The sequence below is a fragment of the Lagenorhynchus albirostris genome, chromosome 2 (assembly GCF_949774975.1).
Source record: "Lagenorhynchus albirostris chromosome 2, mLagAlb1.1, whole genome shotgun sequence".
In the NCBI taxonomy this organism is placed as follows: Eukaryota; Metazoa; Chordata; class Mammalia; order Artiodactyla; family Delphinidae; genus Lagenorhynchus; species Lagenorhynchus albirostris.
In genome coordinates, this window is record NC_083096.1 from 167617657 (window position 1) to 167634009 (window position 16353).

The 16353-nt window shown below is 54.6% G+C and overlaps 1 protein-coding gene across 2 annotated transcripts in view; it reads left to right on the top strand.

Moving 5' to 3' along the window:
- Positions 1-16353, top strand: part of MYOM3 (myomesin 3) — a 48490-nt gene that overhangs the window by 13201 nt on the left and 18936 nt on the right. For both annotated transcript variants that reach the window (XM_060141095.1, XM_060141096.1), the window contains 11 exons: positions 825-986; positions 1612-1753; positions 2724-2923; positions 3599-3652; positions 4038-4165; positions 6924-7107; positions 9838-10012; positions 12180-12301; positions 12698-12885; positions 13120-13246; positions 14391-14569. In XM_060141095.1, coding sequence (XP_059997078.1) covers positions 825-986; positions 1612-1753; positions 2724-2923; positions 3599-3652; positions 4038-4165; positions 6924-7107; positions 9838-10012; positions 12180-12301; positions 12698-12885; positions 13120-13246; positions 14391-14569 — 1661 coding nt within the window. The remainder of the gene's footprint in view (positions 1-824; positions 987-1611; positions 1754-2723; positions 2924-3598; positions 3653-4037; positions 4166-6923; positions 7108-9837; positions 10013-12179; positions 12302-12697; positions 12886-13119; positions 13247-14390; positions 14570-16353) is intronic.

Genomic DNA, 16353 nt, shown 5'->3' on the forward strand with positions numbered 1-16353 from the left:
CTGCAGCCAAAGGGCCAGGAGCACAGCCCCCTGACACCCCAGAGCTTGAGCCTGGGGAAGCTGCCCCTGCTGGGGGCTGGAGTGGAGGAGTGGGAAAGCCACGAGCCCTGAGAAACAGCTGCGACAACAGGCAAAGAGCTTTCCCAAACCTGCAGGTCTTCCGGAACAGAGGCGCTGGCAGGAGGGAGGGGCCTTCGCGTGGCACAAAGAGCAGGGTGGTGCAACAGCAGGACCGCAGGGCGAGGCCTAGAGCCCCAGAGCCCCTTCCCCCTCCCCTCACTAAGGTCCCGCCTGCCCAGTCCCCACCCGCCTCACTGGCACCCCGACTCTTTCAGTAAGTCCCCTACCCCTTTCCTGAGTCCCCACCCCCCTCAACAGGCCCCCCTCCCTCCATTAAGCTCACACCCCCTGCCCACCGAGCCCCGCCTCCTTTCTCCAGCACCCAGCGTCCCAAGGAGCCCCTGACCCTCACACAGGCCCCATCTCTCTTGGTCCCACTTCTTCACAGGACCTCCGACTCCTTACCGAGCCGCTCACCCAGCCGCTGACCACTTCCCTGAACCCTCATTACCTCACTGAAGCCCCAGCCCCTTCCCTGGGCCCGGCCCTGCCACCCCCTGCCCGCCTCAAGCCTTCTGCAGAGGAGAGTTCAGAGACCACGTTGGCAGAGTCCTGGAGGTCACCACCCCCTCCCCAACTGCCCAGCAGAGCCTCAGGCTCTAGCCAGGCCAAACTCCCCTCTGCCTAGACCCCCAGAGCATCTGTGGGTTCCCAGGTGAGGCCCAGATCCCCCACGGGCTCACCCTGGACCCCTCCCTCTGCAGGGAGGCTGCTGAAGTCCTCCAGCCGCCGGCAGATCCTCTACGCAGACCGCCAGGCGTCCCTGAAGGTGTCCTGCGCCTACAAGGAGGACGAGGGTCTCTACACGGTCCAGGTGCCCTCGCCCTTTGGGCTCCGGGAGCAGAGCGCCTATGTGTTTGTGAGAGGTGAGGGGGCGGTGGGGGACCGGGGCTCTGCCTTGACTGATTTGCTGTGGGACATTTGGGCGAATCCCTGCTCCTTGAGGCCTCGGTTTCCATGCTATATATTGGGGGTGCTGGGGTAGAGTCTCTCTAAGAATCCCTGTGCATCCCATGACCCTCCAAAGGGACACAGCCTGAGAGTCTGAGACGCGGAGCCAGCTGGAGAGGGAGGGCTGATCGTGGGCTGGGACCATTCTAGTCCTGGTTGATTTCTGTCTCCTGGCTTTGCCACTTCACTAGCTGGGTGATTTGGGGAAATTCACTTCTCCTCTATGACACTCAGTTTTCCCACCTGCAAGATGGGGGGTTGCGCCGGGACTCAGAGATTAATTATGCCAATTGTGCAGGTGTGTGGCGTAGAATGGGCCCCTAATAAACGGTACTCCTACCCCTACCCCCAGATGCTGTTGTTTGAAAGGAAGAGGCTGTTATTCAGGTCGTTCTCCTCGAGATCCAACTGAGCCCCTGGGGGGTGGTGAATGAGAAGAGGATGAGGGGTGAGAATGGGAGGAGGTCTGTCGCCAAGTGGACATTGACGGGAAGAGCCTCCCCCCACTCTCTTCCCACCCCCGCCCACCCCGGGCTTCAGATGCTGCAGCCGAGAAGCCCGGGGCTCCAGGATCCCCCCTGAATGTTCGATGCCTGAACGTGAACAGGGACTGCCTCATCCTGACGTGGACCCCGCCCAGCGACACACGTGGCAACCCCATCACCAGCTACTCCATTGAGCTGTGAGTCGGTCTCTTCAGTGGCAGAGCCCATGGGGGTAGATGGCTCTGTGAGGATAAACGTGGGGGCCACGGGAAAGAGGGACCCCCATGCCTGTCCTTGGAATAGGGCAGGAGGTAAATGTGTTATTTAGGGGCAATAGAAGGGTGTCCGCCCCTGGAGTCAGCCGCTGCCCTCTAGACCCTTTACAGCAGGAGCTGCCACTGGGAGGGGCAAACATCAGTGCTTGAAACCTGAGCACGTGTGGATGCTGTCCTCCCTGAGTGCCGGAGACAGAGTAGCACTGACGCGGGAGGGAGGGGGCACACCAGGAAAGGGGAGGCCTAGAACACCCCCCCCTCACCTGCCGCCGGCTCCAGGGCCCTAGCTGGAGGTAAGCTAAACCAGCCACTCGAATCCTTCCAACAATCCCTATCTAAGGGGGCAGGGGGACTCTCTAGTGCCCCATTCTACAGATGAGGAAACTGAGGTACATGGCCCCATCCAGCCAGTACTGAGGACAGTGGCACCCAGGGGGGCACAGAGAGCCCAGACTCCGAGGGTCACTCTGGAAGGCACTCCGACAGGGAGTGGACAGCCCTCTGGGGAAAGGCTAACTCGCCCACTCACAAGCCATGTGACCTTGGGCAAGTCATCTCACTCTCTAAACGCGGATCCCTTTGGTAGAGTGAAGGTAATCACACCTAACCGCGAGGACCGTCAGGATTAAACGCGATAACAGGTGCGGAGGGACACAGATGGCTCCAGACGCGCAGGAAAGCTCATGGGAGGCACTAGCTATTTTGATTAGCATCGCGCTTGGTGGAGGATGGTGAGAAGGCCTCCTGGGGCCCGAGGTTGGAGCCGGGCTTCTAAATGGAGAGAGATGAGCTGGGCCGGCAGCCCAGGGCAGGGGAAAGGCCCTGGAAGAGGCTCACCCTGGGAAGATGTGAGTCACGGGCAGGGGCTGCAGCCGAGGCCTCTCTCCCACAGGTGCCAGGGCGAGTCCGAACAATGGGTGCCCTGCCACCAGGCCCCCGGCGGGACCTGTCGGTGCCCAATCCAAGGCCTCGTCGAAGGCCAGAGCTATCGGTTCCGGGTGAGAGCCATCAGCAGAGCGGGCAGCAGCATCCCCTCCAAGGCTTCAGAACCGGTTGCCATGGGCGACCCTGAGGAAGCCCGGAAGAAGACAGGTGGGCACAGAGGCCCTGCAGGGACATTCCAGAGCATCAGTCAGGGCATGCTCAGGACTGCCTCACGCAGGAGACAGGCGCACAGCCCCCATGCCAAGCCCTGATCCAGGAGGGGAGACACAGCCCAGCCCTCAGGAACCCCTAATCTGATGGAGGAGACAGTGCTGTCCTTAGCAACCCCTAGCTGGAGGGGGAATGTACAGCACGTCTGATGGAAGAAACACAAACCTGTCCACACAAGATGCTAATCTGGGGTAAAACTACAGCACCCTCTTCGGATGCCCTTAATCTGAAGGAGGAAAACCGTCCTGCCTCAGAAGCCCCCAGCCTGGACGGCGGGGGGAACACAGCCCTCTCAGCTCTGAGGAGTCAGCCTGATTTGGGTTTGCTGTGCCCTAGGGATCTGACCCCATCACTTCTCTCTGTCCTGAGAGGACAGAGCATCTTTGGGGTCCAAGAGCAGCAGTGCCGCACTTTGGACCCCTGAGATCACTGGGGCCCAGATGGCCCTGCTTGAGGACACACAGTGAGGGGCCGGAAGGCCAGGACCAGGAGCGGGGGAGGAATCAGCACCCAGAGTGGGGCAGGCCCTTCCCTGTGGCCTGCTGAGCCCGCCCACCACACACACCCTGCACCCTTTAGCTCTCCCCTAACATGTTCCCTTCTCCCCACTAGAGATCCCCTTTGATACAGGAAAAACGATCACGGTCAGCACAGATGATTCTGAAGGTACGTGTGAACCTCCTGACACTTTGCCTCAAGACTCCAGCCCCCTTTGCGGTTCTGGAAACTCTGGGCCACAAACTGAACCCAGAGGCAGAAGCTGTCGTGTGCAGGGTGCGGGGAGGCGAGCGCGGGCAGGATCCAGGCTGAGGGGCCAGGCTCTCTGGTGGGCGACTGCGCCCCTCGCGGAGGAAGTAGACGTCGGGGAAAGTCCCGGCAGGACATGGGGAGACCTGGGTTCTGGCCCTGGCTCTGCCCGGCCTTGCTGGGTAACTGGAGCAAGTTCCTGCCCCTCTCTGGGCCCCAGTTCCCTCCTCAATGAAGTGAGGGGCTGAGATCTGGGGTCTCCGACAGCCCACACATCCCCCCCCCCCGATGGCTCTGATTCCAGACTTCATGACCATCCCCTCGCCCCCGACCAATGTCCACGCCAGCGAGATCCACGAGGCCTATGTGGTTCTGGGCTGGGAGAAGCCAAGACCCCGGGGCAAAGCCCCACTGACGTACTTCCTGGAGAAGGTACGGAGACCCCAAGGGCCCCAGCCCCAGGCCGGCCTGAGAAACAGACGCGCTGTGTTACCAGGACGTGGGGGGGTGTTCAGGGAGGCGCTGGGAGACCCCGACAGTGTCCCCTGGGAGGCCTGAAGAGAAGAGAATTTCCTGCCTGGAAGACTTGAGCATAGCCCTGCACAGAGGCAGGCGGGTGGATTAAATGACCTTTCGAGGTTACCTCCAGCCCTGAGAGGTCAGTTACTGATGGCAGTTCCGGAAGCTGTTCACAGAAATACACAAAATCAAGAGACACAGACAATGGCAACAGTAGATCCGCCATGTCCTGCGTACACCCGCACCCCAGGTCTGTCTGGCACCTGGTCACACATCGGGTCAAACACCCAACCTCCGCCAGGGCCAGGGTGGGAGGGAAGCCAGGATGGTGCCCACCTGCCAGGGTCATTGGCAGACAGCACATACAGGGCATGGGGGGTGGAGGTGGGTAGCACCAGGAGGCGGTTCTCCCTGGGGGCAGAGTAGGGGCAGGAGACTGGGGGGGCGGGCAGCTCATGTGAAATGGATTTCACAGTGGAGGGGAGGCATTGTGGCAGAGTAAAAAACAGCATGGTGTTAAGATCCATTTCATTCCTGACTTCTGCTGTGTGAGCTCCTTTGCTAAGTTCTCTGAGCCTCAGTTTCCTCCAGCATAGAATGGACACCCTACCCTGTGAGGGTGAAATAAAAGCAGCACATAGCCAGGGCCCGCAGCCCTGGGACTGTAAACCCTTCCCAAGGAGATGCTCTTGCCTCTGATCCCCCTAAAGGAAGACACCAGGTTTACCTTCTCATTACTCGCTGGGTCCAGCACGGTGCCTGGCACATGGCAGGTGGACGGTACAGGTTTAGTGAATCAAGGAATAAAAAGGTTCCAGGGAAGAGTCTGTGGCTCTCGTTGTCCAGATGGGCCTCTCTGCACATTCACAGGTGATCCTATTTCTCTGACATGGGAAAGCTATGGATAATGGAGGATTTGTTTTGTGAGGCTATAGCGTATAATGGTTAAGACCTTGGAGTCAGACTGCCTGGGCTCTAATCTTGTCTCTGCTACTTACTAGCTGTGTGACCTTGGGCAAGAAATTTAACCTCTCTGTGCCTCAGTTTCTTCTTCCATGAAATAGACATAATAATTGTACATCTTATAGGGTTGATGTGAGAATCAAATTAACTAAAGCACGTCAAGACTTAGAACAGAACTTGGCACGCAGTGGGTGCTCAGCCGTGTTCCTTGGTTTTTGTAGCGATTTCTTAGCCTACCTGGGTTCTAGGCTACTGACAGCCAGGTGGGCCTTGGGAGGGAGAAGCACAGAGAGAGCAGGGTCAGTGGGTCCCCCCAGGGCTTCTAGGTTTTAACTCTCACACCCAGACTCGGCAGAAGTGGCCTCTGGGTGCCTATTAACCTGCATCACCCTCAGCTCTTCACCCTCTATCTACCCAGAGACACAGGATTTATGGCTGCCTTTGGGGCCCCTGATGCTGTGTAGAATGAGCAGGTTTGGGGGTACCCACACCTGAGCTTAAATGCCAAATATGCCAGCTATTAGATGCGTGACTTTTGGCCAAGTTACCAAAACTTCCTGAACCTGAATTTCCTCATTGGTGGGGAAATTAACCCTTACTTTGCAGAGTTATTGTGAGAATTCATCCATTTACTCATGTATTCATCCCACAAACATAGACTGAGCACCTCTCATGCGTCAGTACTGTTCTCAGTGGTGGATAAAACAGACAAACTCCTGCCTCCAGAGCTGAGATTGTAGTAGGGGGTGGGGGATGGATGACAAAGAAGATGAATCCGAAAAGTATTTGGCACATTTGCTAATGGTAGGAGCTTAGGAGAAAGACAGACAGCATGGAGGGGATTTGAAGTGTTGAGGGAGGGGCTGCTGACCTTTCATATGGGGGACGGTGCTGGGGAGGCCACCCTGAGAAGGTGAGTTTTGAGTAAAGACCCAAAGGAAGTGAGGGGCAAACCAGAGATTTCTGGGGGAAGAACATTCCAAGAAAAGGGACCAGCAAGTGCAAAGGCCCAGAGGCAGGGATTGGGCCTGGCACCATCAAGGAACAGCAGGGGGACACAGAGCCTGGTGAGTGGGCAAAGGGGGGCATGGAATGTGGCCAGACAGGTGGCAGGAGTCAAGCCATGGAGAATTTCACTCTGAGGGAAATGCGGGGCTTGGGAGGGTTCTGGGCAGACACGGATGTGATCTGACTTGTGTTGTAAAAGGATGCCTCTGCCTGTCATTTGGAGAAAAGGCTGAAGGGAGTTAAAGGTAGAAACAGGCAGACCAGGCTATTGAGATAACTCAGGTGAGAGGCGATGGTGGCTTGGATCAAGGTTGTGGAGGGGAGCATGAGGGTGAAAAGCCACGGTTGGACTCTGGATAAATTTCGAAGGTAGAGCCAACTGGGTTTGTTGACAGAGCATCTTCGGGGGATGAGAAATGAGAGAAAGAGTCCAGGATGGCTCCCAGGGTTCTGGCCTGAGCAGCTGAAAGGACGGGTGCCACTAACTCGATGTGGACTGCATTGGCAGGGGGGCAAGTTCCAGGGTCAATTCTGTTGAATGTGAGATGCTCGATGGGCATCCAGGTAGAGACGTCACGGAGGCAGGTGGATCCAGAGTTCAGGTGTTGAGGGGCAGCCTGGGCCAAGGATAGAAGTTAGTGAGAGCACATGTGGGAAGGCAACCACTTAACCAAAGGCAAGTTTCTCTCCCTTGTCACAGTCAGTCATAGGTAGCGGCACCTGGGAGGCCATCAACTCAGAAACGCCTGTGAAATCCCCGAGATTCGCCCTTTTGGATCTGGAGAAAGGGAAGTCGTACGTGTTCAGAGTGCGAGCGATAAACCAGTACGGCATGAGCGATCCCTCGGAGCCCAGCGAGCCCATCGCCTTGAGGGGGAAGCCAGGTACCTGTGTGATGCAGGAGGTGGGGCCAGGCCAGGCCAGACCAGGCTGTCAGCATCCGGGGCTCAGGACCCCATGGCTGCAGGGACACAGCCGTGCCCATTTCTCTGTCCTTGACCACTTCTACCTATCACGAAGCTGAAAAGCAACATGATCACAGGCCTGTAAAACTTTAGACCATCAAGAATTATTGATACATTTCTCTGGGCAAGAGGCTCTTGAAAGTATAGACATTTTTTTCTAGATCAACAATTCACAGGTTGCAGAATCCAGCCAGGTCCAGCACAGGATCTGAGTGTGACCAAGTGGTCCCTCAGTTCTAAACGTCTCCAACCAGGGCCTGACCCCACCTTGTGCAGCCAGGAGTGAGCCCCAGGGCAGGCCTCCGGCCCTCTCCCTGGTCCCACCCCAATCCGCCTCACCAGGTGGGACCCCTCTCATCTGCAGCACAGCGTGGGCCTAGGCAGGTCATTTCTGAGCTGCGAACCTTGGCGTCCTCACCTGCCAAACCCGCTGTTCTGAAGGCCTGGTTATCGCCCCCACCTGTGGCTCCTTCCCGAGTCTCCCAGCGGCAGCTCCATCCTGGTCCTGACTTCCCGGGGTTCCCTCTCTCCTCTCAGGCCTCTGGATTCTGATAAGATCAGAAGGTTCCCTGCCATCACCAGCTAGTCCTTTAAGGAACCAGCTGTAGCTCTGCCCATCTGAGAAGAGCCTGATACGCTGTAAGGCCTGTTTGGGGAAGATTTCAAAGTCCTAGATTTGTACTGTTTCAATAATGTAGAAAAAAGATATATATATATATATACACATATATATATGTATATATATATATTCATAGTAAGTATAAATAGGTTGGTGGGCAAATGGAGTTTTTCTTTAATTCTGGTCTGGTTAACATTTAGTCTTGACTCAGGGGCCTGGCCAGTGACTGGTTTGTGATTGGATGTGGGCAGTCTCTGGACCACAAGGCAGCCTTAGGGCAAGGTTCTGGTACAGTTCGGAGAAGGAAAGGAGAGGAAAAGAAGAGAGAGGAGGGGAGGAGAGGAAAAAAGAAAAGACATTTACTTGTATTATGAAAGTGAAGTTATTGTACAAAAATGGGAAAATACAAAAGAAGCGAGAGAGAGAGAGAGAGAGGAAGGGAGGGAGGGAGGGAGGGAGGATCCCGCTGACCAAGGGTAACCACTGTGACCATCTAGGCACTTGGGCCTCTGGTCTCTGACGCATGCACGCCAATGCATCTTTCTGAAAGTCCAATCAAACCACGTGTAGAGCTTTGCATTCTACCTCTTACAATTAACATTATACCACAAACATATCCTCAGGTCTTGAAATCATGATGTTAGTGTGTGAGTACTACTCCATACGTGGATGTCCTCAGCTCAAGTTCTTGCCTACGGGTAGAATCAGGTCTCTTGGACACATGGGGCCCCTGAGTGCCCTCCTTCTACCCTCTCCCACCACCCAGCCTTCATCCACTGTCACACTGTCTTCAGCCTGAGAGGCTGAAGTTGCTGACAGGACCTTCCTGAGCCCAGGACCCCAAGTCTGTTTCTCAGTACTTCCCCTGGGCCAAATGCAGAGCCTGGCTCAGAGCAGGCACTCAGTAGTTACTGGATTTATGTTGGATTGATGCTGAGTTCAGCCTCTGCCTGTTGACTTTGAGGCACCACCAGAACACAAGGAGAGGTGTCCAGGGAAAAATGGAAGATGAGGCTCTAGAATTCAGGAGAGAGAGCAGGCCTAGAGGTAAAGCCTGGGGAGTCGCCTGCAGAGAGGTGAGGGCTGAAGACATGGGAATAGGTGGACACTTGAGATGAGAAAAGAGGAGAAAAATGGAGCAAGTCAAGGAGCAGACACTTGGAGGAGTCCCACATGTGGTGACAAAAGAAAGAGGGGGAGGGCTTCCCTGGTGGCGCAGTGGTTGAGGGTCCGCCTGCCGATGCAGGGGACACGGGTTCGTGCCCCGGTCCGGGAAGATCCCACATGCTGCGGAGCGGCTGGGCCCATGAGCCACAGCCGCTGAGCCTGCGCGTCCGGAGCCTGTGCTCTGCAGCGGGAGAGGCCACAGCAGTGAGAGTCCCGCGTACCACAAAAAAAAAAAAAAAAAAAAAGAAAGAAAGAGGGGGAGCCACAAAAGGATGTGTAAGGAGTTTGAGAAGGAAAAGGAGAACTAGGAAGGTCCTGTATCTGACATCCATCCATCCATCCGTCTATCCATCTATTCATCCACCTGTCCATCCATTAGTCTATTGATCCATTCATCCATCCATCTGTCCATCCATCCATTCTTCCATCCATCCATCCAGATCTGTCCATTTAACACATCATGGCAAACCCTACCTCAAGGAGCATAGTCTCAGGGAGCCATGAAAGTTAAAGTTTCAAGGGAAATAAAATGAAGTTTCCTAGAGATCAAAGATAAGGCTGAGGAAAATTGTCAGATCTGGTGACTTTTAAGAGAGAGAGAGCGATAGTAGGGTTAATGAATGGGGATTTTAGTGAGAAAGCGGAGGTGTTTGGAGGTAAGATGAGAGAAGACTTTCAGAACACAAGAGTCTGGAGGACACCTCTGGGACTAGGGAAGAGCTGCCCAAAGCCCCAGGGCATGTCTGCAACGCACGTGCCCCCCTTGATTGCCACGTGCGCACCTCCCCGCCTCTCCCACACGCCTCCCCCTCCCCAGCCGTGTAACTCAGCATCTTCACTCAGTCCACACTTCTGATTTTTAGCCACTCTCCCTCCTCCAACTCAAGTTCAAGCTTTCCGAGACACGCAGACCTCTGTCTCCCTGACCTGGGATCCTGTGAAAGACAGCCCAGAGCTCCTGGGTTATTACATCTACTCCCGGGAGGCAGGATCATCTGAGTGGAAAACAGTTAACAACAAACCCATCCAGGGCAGCAGGTGAGTTTGCCCCCACCCCCTTCCTGCCCTAGGGCAGGGCCGTAGTAATAATGAAGCCTCTGCCGTTCTCGGCGCGGTTGGGCATTGGGCACCGTTCTAAGTTCTTTTCATATATGAGGTCGTTTAGTTATGCTGCAATCCTCTGAACTTAGGACTATTACTTCTATTATCATTGTACAGATGAAGAAACCGAGGCACAGAGCAGTTACGGAGTTTGTCAAAGCTCACCTAGCTAGTAAGTGCACTTGGCCCAGACGGCCTCTTTTGTGGCAACACTCACTAGGAGCGTGCTGTTTGCAGGTAGTGGTGACTGCCTAGGTCTTGTCTTTCCAGGAGCTTAGAGACAGAGAGGCAGAGAGTGCAGCCAGGGCGGCTGGGGTTCAGGCTCCACACCCACCCCTCACTCGCCGGGCACCCCTGCACAGAGACTCGCCCTCTCTGAACCTTGGCCCAGACTCCTGTGCTCTTGCCTATGCCACTCCCACTCCCCTCAGAGTCTCCCTCCTCACTCGGTGGCCCCGGTCCTCGCAGGCAGAACCCTCGAGGCTTCTGGACTCATGACTTCTCTCCGTTTTGACGCTCTGTGGGGGCAGGGGCTCAGGTGGTGACACCCCCCCCTTCCCTTTCCATCAGACAACCGGCTGGGCCCTGAGCACACCTGTGGGCTCCCCTCACCCTGGGCTGCGAGCCCCAAGATTATCTCACCCAGAAAAGGGGACAGGACCTGGTGCCCCTCTGGTACACGGTGCCTCACGGTCACTCATGCTTTGTCACTGCTAAAGTTCTCCAGTTGGAGAATAATTAATTGGGTTTTGGACAAATGAGCTCGGAGTCCAGGTTATCCCTAGGATGACATCACTCCCCTGACTTGCATTCAGATGTTCGTCCCTGAAGGGGAGGACAGGGGCTGAGGGAGAGTCACGTGATGAAAGTGGCATGTCGGAAGAACGTGCCACACGTGGGGCGTGGCGTGACCCTCTGGTACATCCAGAGACCTCGTCACACGCGTGCATGTCATCGGTTACATGTGTCAGGGCTGGAAAGAGGCTAAACACTGCTGCCCAGCAGTGCTGCCTGGGGTGATGGTGTGAAGGGAGCTCAGCTGGGAGGTAGGGTCTGTTCCACCACTGTTCCATGAGCTCCTCAGAACCTGGCTCACAAGAGATGCTCAAAAAAGACCTGAATGAATGAATACTGAACAGGCAGGCGCTGCGCTGGGATTCGGGAGACCGGGCTCGGTCCAGGTTGCTCCTAACTGGCTGTGTGCTCTTGGCTCACCCCATTCCTTCTGGGGAAGCCCTTCCCTACTTGTAAAATGAAGAAACTGAATGGTTTGATCCATAAAGGCCCCTCTGACATTCCAACATTCAACTCCTCGGGGTCAACTGGCCGAGGGAAGCTCCTTGTAGAACAAGATTTGCTACAGGAAAATGTTGATAAGTGAAAAGGGAAAAAAGAGGTTCACAGTTTGGATCTTATCAAGAAGAGACAGGGGCTTCCCTGGTGGCGCAGTGGTTGAGAGTCCGCCTGCCGATGCAGAGGACACGGGTTTGTGCCCCAGTCCGGGAAGATCGCACATGCCGTGGAGCGGCTGGGCCCGTGAGCCATGGCCGCTGAGCCTGCACGTCCAGAGCCTGTGCTCTGCAGCGGGAGAGGCCACAGCAGTGAGAGGCCCGCCTACCGCAAAAAAAAAAAAAAAAAAGAAGAGACAGGCTGGGAGGACATTTTCTGTAAGCAGAGTGTCCTTGTACGTCTCTGGCTGGTAACTCAGAGGTCTTTAAAAGGACTCTGTGCTGTAGTCACAGCAACCGTACAGATCAGAAGAGCCATTTGTTGTGTTTCCAGGACGAGGCCCAAAGTCCTAGAGATGTACCGGTTGCTCAGTTTAGGGGTTGGCTACCTGGGCCTTCAACTGGTAACTTTCCCAGCGTATTCGCACCTTAATGATGGGCTCTGGAAGCTACATCCTTTAAAACCTTAAGGACCTCATCCTCCATGAGGCAGGCATCACTCTGGGGGCAGGGGCAAGGTCTTTAGGCAAGAACTGAGGCCTCAACTCCTACCACGCTGGTGGCCACTTATCCCCACAAGGTTGTTCTAGAAAGTTCAGGAATGTCTCCCTGCTGCTGGTTTGGCCCTTCCTGAAGGCTGTACATTTCTCTCCCAGGTTTACAGTTCCCGGGCTGAGGACAGGGAAGGAGTATGAGTTTTGTATCAGGTCAGTCAGCGAGGCTGGAGTTGGGGAGAGCTCAGCCGCCACCGAACCCGTCAAGGTCAAGCAGGCTCTGGGTAAGTCCACGGGGCAGGTGCAGCCTGCACACCTCTGGGGACAGACCTGGGCTGAGCAGAGAGCAGGGGGCTTATCCACCACCTCTTGGAGGGTCCAACTCCAGAGGCCATGGGGCAGAAGCCTTCTCAGGGGATCTGGTGCTGACCCCGACCACCCTTCCTTTGGGGAGGAAGTAGCAACGGCCTGAGGCCATGGGGTGAAGGCTGACCAGCTCGGAGGCCCAGGTGCCCTGCACGCAGCTGAGTCAGCATTACCAGTGGACGCTACTGGCTAAGTCCGTGCCCCAGAGCAGGGTGGGCACCCACTGGGGGAGGCTCGCTGCCTCCCTCGGGCCCCACCGCCCAGTCCGGCCGCCCCTCGGGAGCAGTGGCCCTCACCCCCTTGCCTCCCCGTAGCTACACCATCTGCTCCATATGACTTCGCCCTCCTGAACTGTGGGGAAAATTATATGGTCATTGGGTGGAAACCCCCTAAGCGGCGTGGAGGGGGCAGGATCCTGGGCTACTTCCTGGACCAACACGACTCAGAGCAACTGGACTGGCACTCGGTCAACCAGCAGCCCATCCCTACCCAGATGTGCAAGGTGAGGCCGGAATGCGGCCACCGGCCTGGTGTCCTGATTTGTGTGGGTGGAGAGTGGGGGTCAGGGTTGGAGGTCCTGAGGCTGAGAGAGGCCTCAGGTTTGGTGCCTCGACAATCCAGCTGGTTGTCAAGGGCAGACCAGTCTTACGTGAAGCTCCTGTAGACCTCCTGCTGTGAACCTCGTCCCCTGCCTCCCCAGCCCCAGCCTTCACGGTCTGTGCTTTTGCTCTTCAAGGTCAGTGACCTTCATGAAGGCCACTTCTATGAGTTCCGTGCCCGGGCAGTAAACTGGGCTGGTGTTGGAGAGCTGTCGGCACCCAGCAGCCTGTTTGAGTGCAAAAAGTGGACGATGCCTCAGCCAGGTGAGCGGCTGGGAGGCGCCAAAGCCCAGCCCCTGCCCTCCCCTCCCCTCCCCCAAACTAACAAACAAGATGACCGCTACCGCCGGGCTCCCTGTGCATTCCAGCTTGCTCTGTTGGTCCCAGACCCCTGCCCCCTGTAGCCTCTGACACAGTCTTAACTCTGCCAAGTCAAGAGCCCTGACCTTGGCCATTGACTGGCCCTGTACCCCCATCCAAACTATCCTCTAGCTCAACACCCCATCTGAGCTCCGATTCTCAACACAGACCAATCTCAAACCCCAAAGGCACACTGCTAGGTGACCAACTCGTCCCAGTTTGCCCAGGACTTTCCCAGTATTACCACCACAGTATTACCATCCCAGTATTACCAGCTGTGTCCCAATCCTGGACAAACAGGGCAGGTTGGTCCCCCTCTGCACCACTCCCGCAGCGCCATCAGCCTTCTCACACACTAGCCCTTCATCTCCCCCTTAGGAAGGAAGGATGACAACCTTCCATCATTCTGTTCAGCTCAGTTCTGTTTTCTGTACAAAACCTTTACCTGAATGGCAGATAATCACTACGTGTGATGCTTTAGACAACGACAGTTATAGACAACTGCTATTTGTTGGGGACTTACTATGTATTGACACTTTGCATAAGTTATGTCATTAATGCTCACGACAGCACTATTTTATAAGAACTAGTATTAGCCCCATTTTACCAATGAGGAGCCAGGAACATAGAGGCTAAGTAACTTGCCCAGAGTCCCCATAGCCTGAAAAAGGGTGTTCGCTGGGACATGAACCCCTGTGATCTGACTCTGGAGTCCACACCCTGAGCTTCTACATTAAACACTGAAATGGCAAAGAGATTAGAAAGATTAAATAATGCTGTCTGGGACAGGGATGGGGAGGGTCAAGGATGTTTCCCAGAGGAAGTGATACTGAGCACACTTTGAAGAGTTAACTCTAGTTCAGACACAGACCAAGCTTTGCCGTGAAGCCAAGGCCGGCCAGGTCCCCACCATGTCCAGAGCAGGCACTTCCAGGCCTGGCTGGGACTGAAAGATTGACAAGCTTGCTGACTTGCCACCCGCCCACTGCCCGACTGGCTGGCTGGCCATTTGGATATCCATCTCCTTCTCTACCCTGTCTTCCCACAGGACCCCCGTATGGCGTGCGGGCGTTTGAAGTGCGGGCCACATCCCTGATGCTGACGTGGGAGCCCCCACTGTACCAAGGGGCCGGACCGGTCACAGGCTACTGCTTGAGCGTCCAGGAGGAAGGCTCTGAGCAATGGAAGCCGGTCACTACAGACCCCATCTCTGGCACCCACCTGAGGGTGAGTCCCTGCCCCTTCATCCTCTGATGAAGGATGGGCCCGCCCTAAGCCTTCCCTGCCACAGGATATGGCAGGACTACAGAACACCAAAGCTGGAACGACCCTCAGAAATCACTGCCCTCACTTAATGGCAGCAGAGGACCAGAGAGGGGGAGTGGCTTAGCCAGGGTCACGCAGCGAGTTGGTAGTAGGTCTGGCCGGTGGTTGGTCTTAACCTGCTCCATGCTGTGCAGACTCCTCCCTAAAACCTCACTTATAATCAGCAAGGTATATTAGCATTTGGATATGCACATCCCTTGAGCTAGGAATTCTGCTTCTAGGATTGAACTGTAGAGAAATAATTAGTCAAGTGTGCAAAGACCTAAGGACAGTGATGCTTGTTGTAGCGTTGTTTATAAAGGCAAAATTTGGAAACAACTTAAATGTCCATCAGTAGGGGGTTTGCTTAAATAAATCACAGTGTATCCTTAATGTGGACTCAGTGTCAGCGAGTGTAAAGGCTACAGTAGCTGAAGGAGTGGCAATAATATAAAGAATGAGGTAGAGCTAAAAAAATTATAAATTTAAAAATTAAAAAAAAAAGAATGAGGTCGAGCTACGTGTATGTTGTGACATAAAAACATATCCACCATATGTGGCTAAGAAAAAAAAAGCACAATACAGAGCAGGATATTTATATGTTAGATAACATTTAGAACATGTATATCATGCTGTATATTAATGAACATAGAGGCATATATGCGTTTCTTCATTTAAATGAGAAGCAAACTCTAAACTCTTTGGATAAATAAGAAATCTAGCAGAATCATCGGTTTTCTTCACCTGTGGTGGTTGTTTTCACTTGTACTCGTGTAGAAGGGAAAGCACAAACAATGCTCTCCTGGCATAACAAAGGCAACTCACACATATTTGTCATGTCAGAAAGCAAAGGTGTCCATTGAAGCATTCTTAGCAGACGCAAATTACTAACAGACAATCCATCAGGACCACAGCCTTCACAGCATCCATCTCTGAAGCCAGCATGTCTCACAGGCCTTCTTTGTTTAAGGAAAGTTTGTAAGGAAAGTTCTGTGATGTGTATTAGGTTTTCTCTTCTGCAGCTCTAGGGAGAGAGGGAGTATTTTCTCCACCTCATTTTCCTGAGGCATCTTTCACCAGCAGGCAGGAGGGTGTGTGGGTTTCAAGACCACAGGTTAGCACTCTGTTAGCACCAAGAGGAAAGAAAGCAGGCTTGAGAGGCCCAAAACAACATGGAAAGAAGATACTAACAAGCAGAATGCGGCACATGTCACGTTTCTGCATGGTTTACGTGCATTTGCAAGTCTAAATGGATTTTTACAAAATTGTCAATTCTGGTCATCTCTGGGAATGGGGCTGCCTGGAGAGCCTTACCCCTTCATTTTATATTCTTTTCTGTTGCTTTACTATTTCCTCCAACAAACATGAATTTCTTTCATAATCAGAAAAAAATAAAAATATTTCCTTTTGAAACAATAACATTAAGGCTATCTAGGACCAAATGAAGACGGGCTTTCCTGGTGGCGCAGTGGTTGAGAGTCCGCCTGCCAATGCAGGGGACACGGGCTCGAGCCCTGGTCCGGGAAGATCCCACATGACGCGGAGCAACTAGGCCCGTGAGCCACAACTACTGAGCCTGCGCGTCTGGAGCCTGTGCTCCACAACAAGAGAGGCCACGACAGTGAGAGGCCCGCGCACTGCGATGAAGAGTGGCCCCTGCTCGCTGCAACTAGAGAAAGCCCTCGCACAGAAACGAAGACCCAACA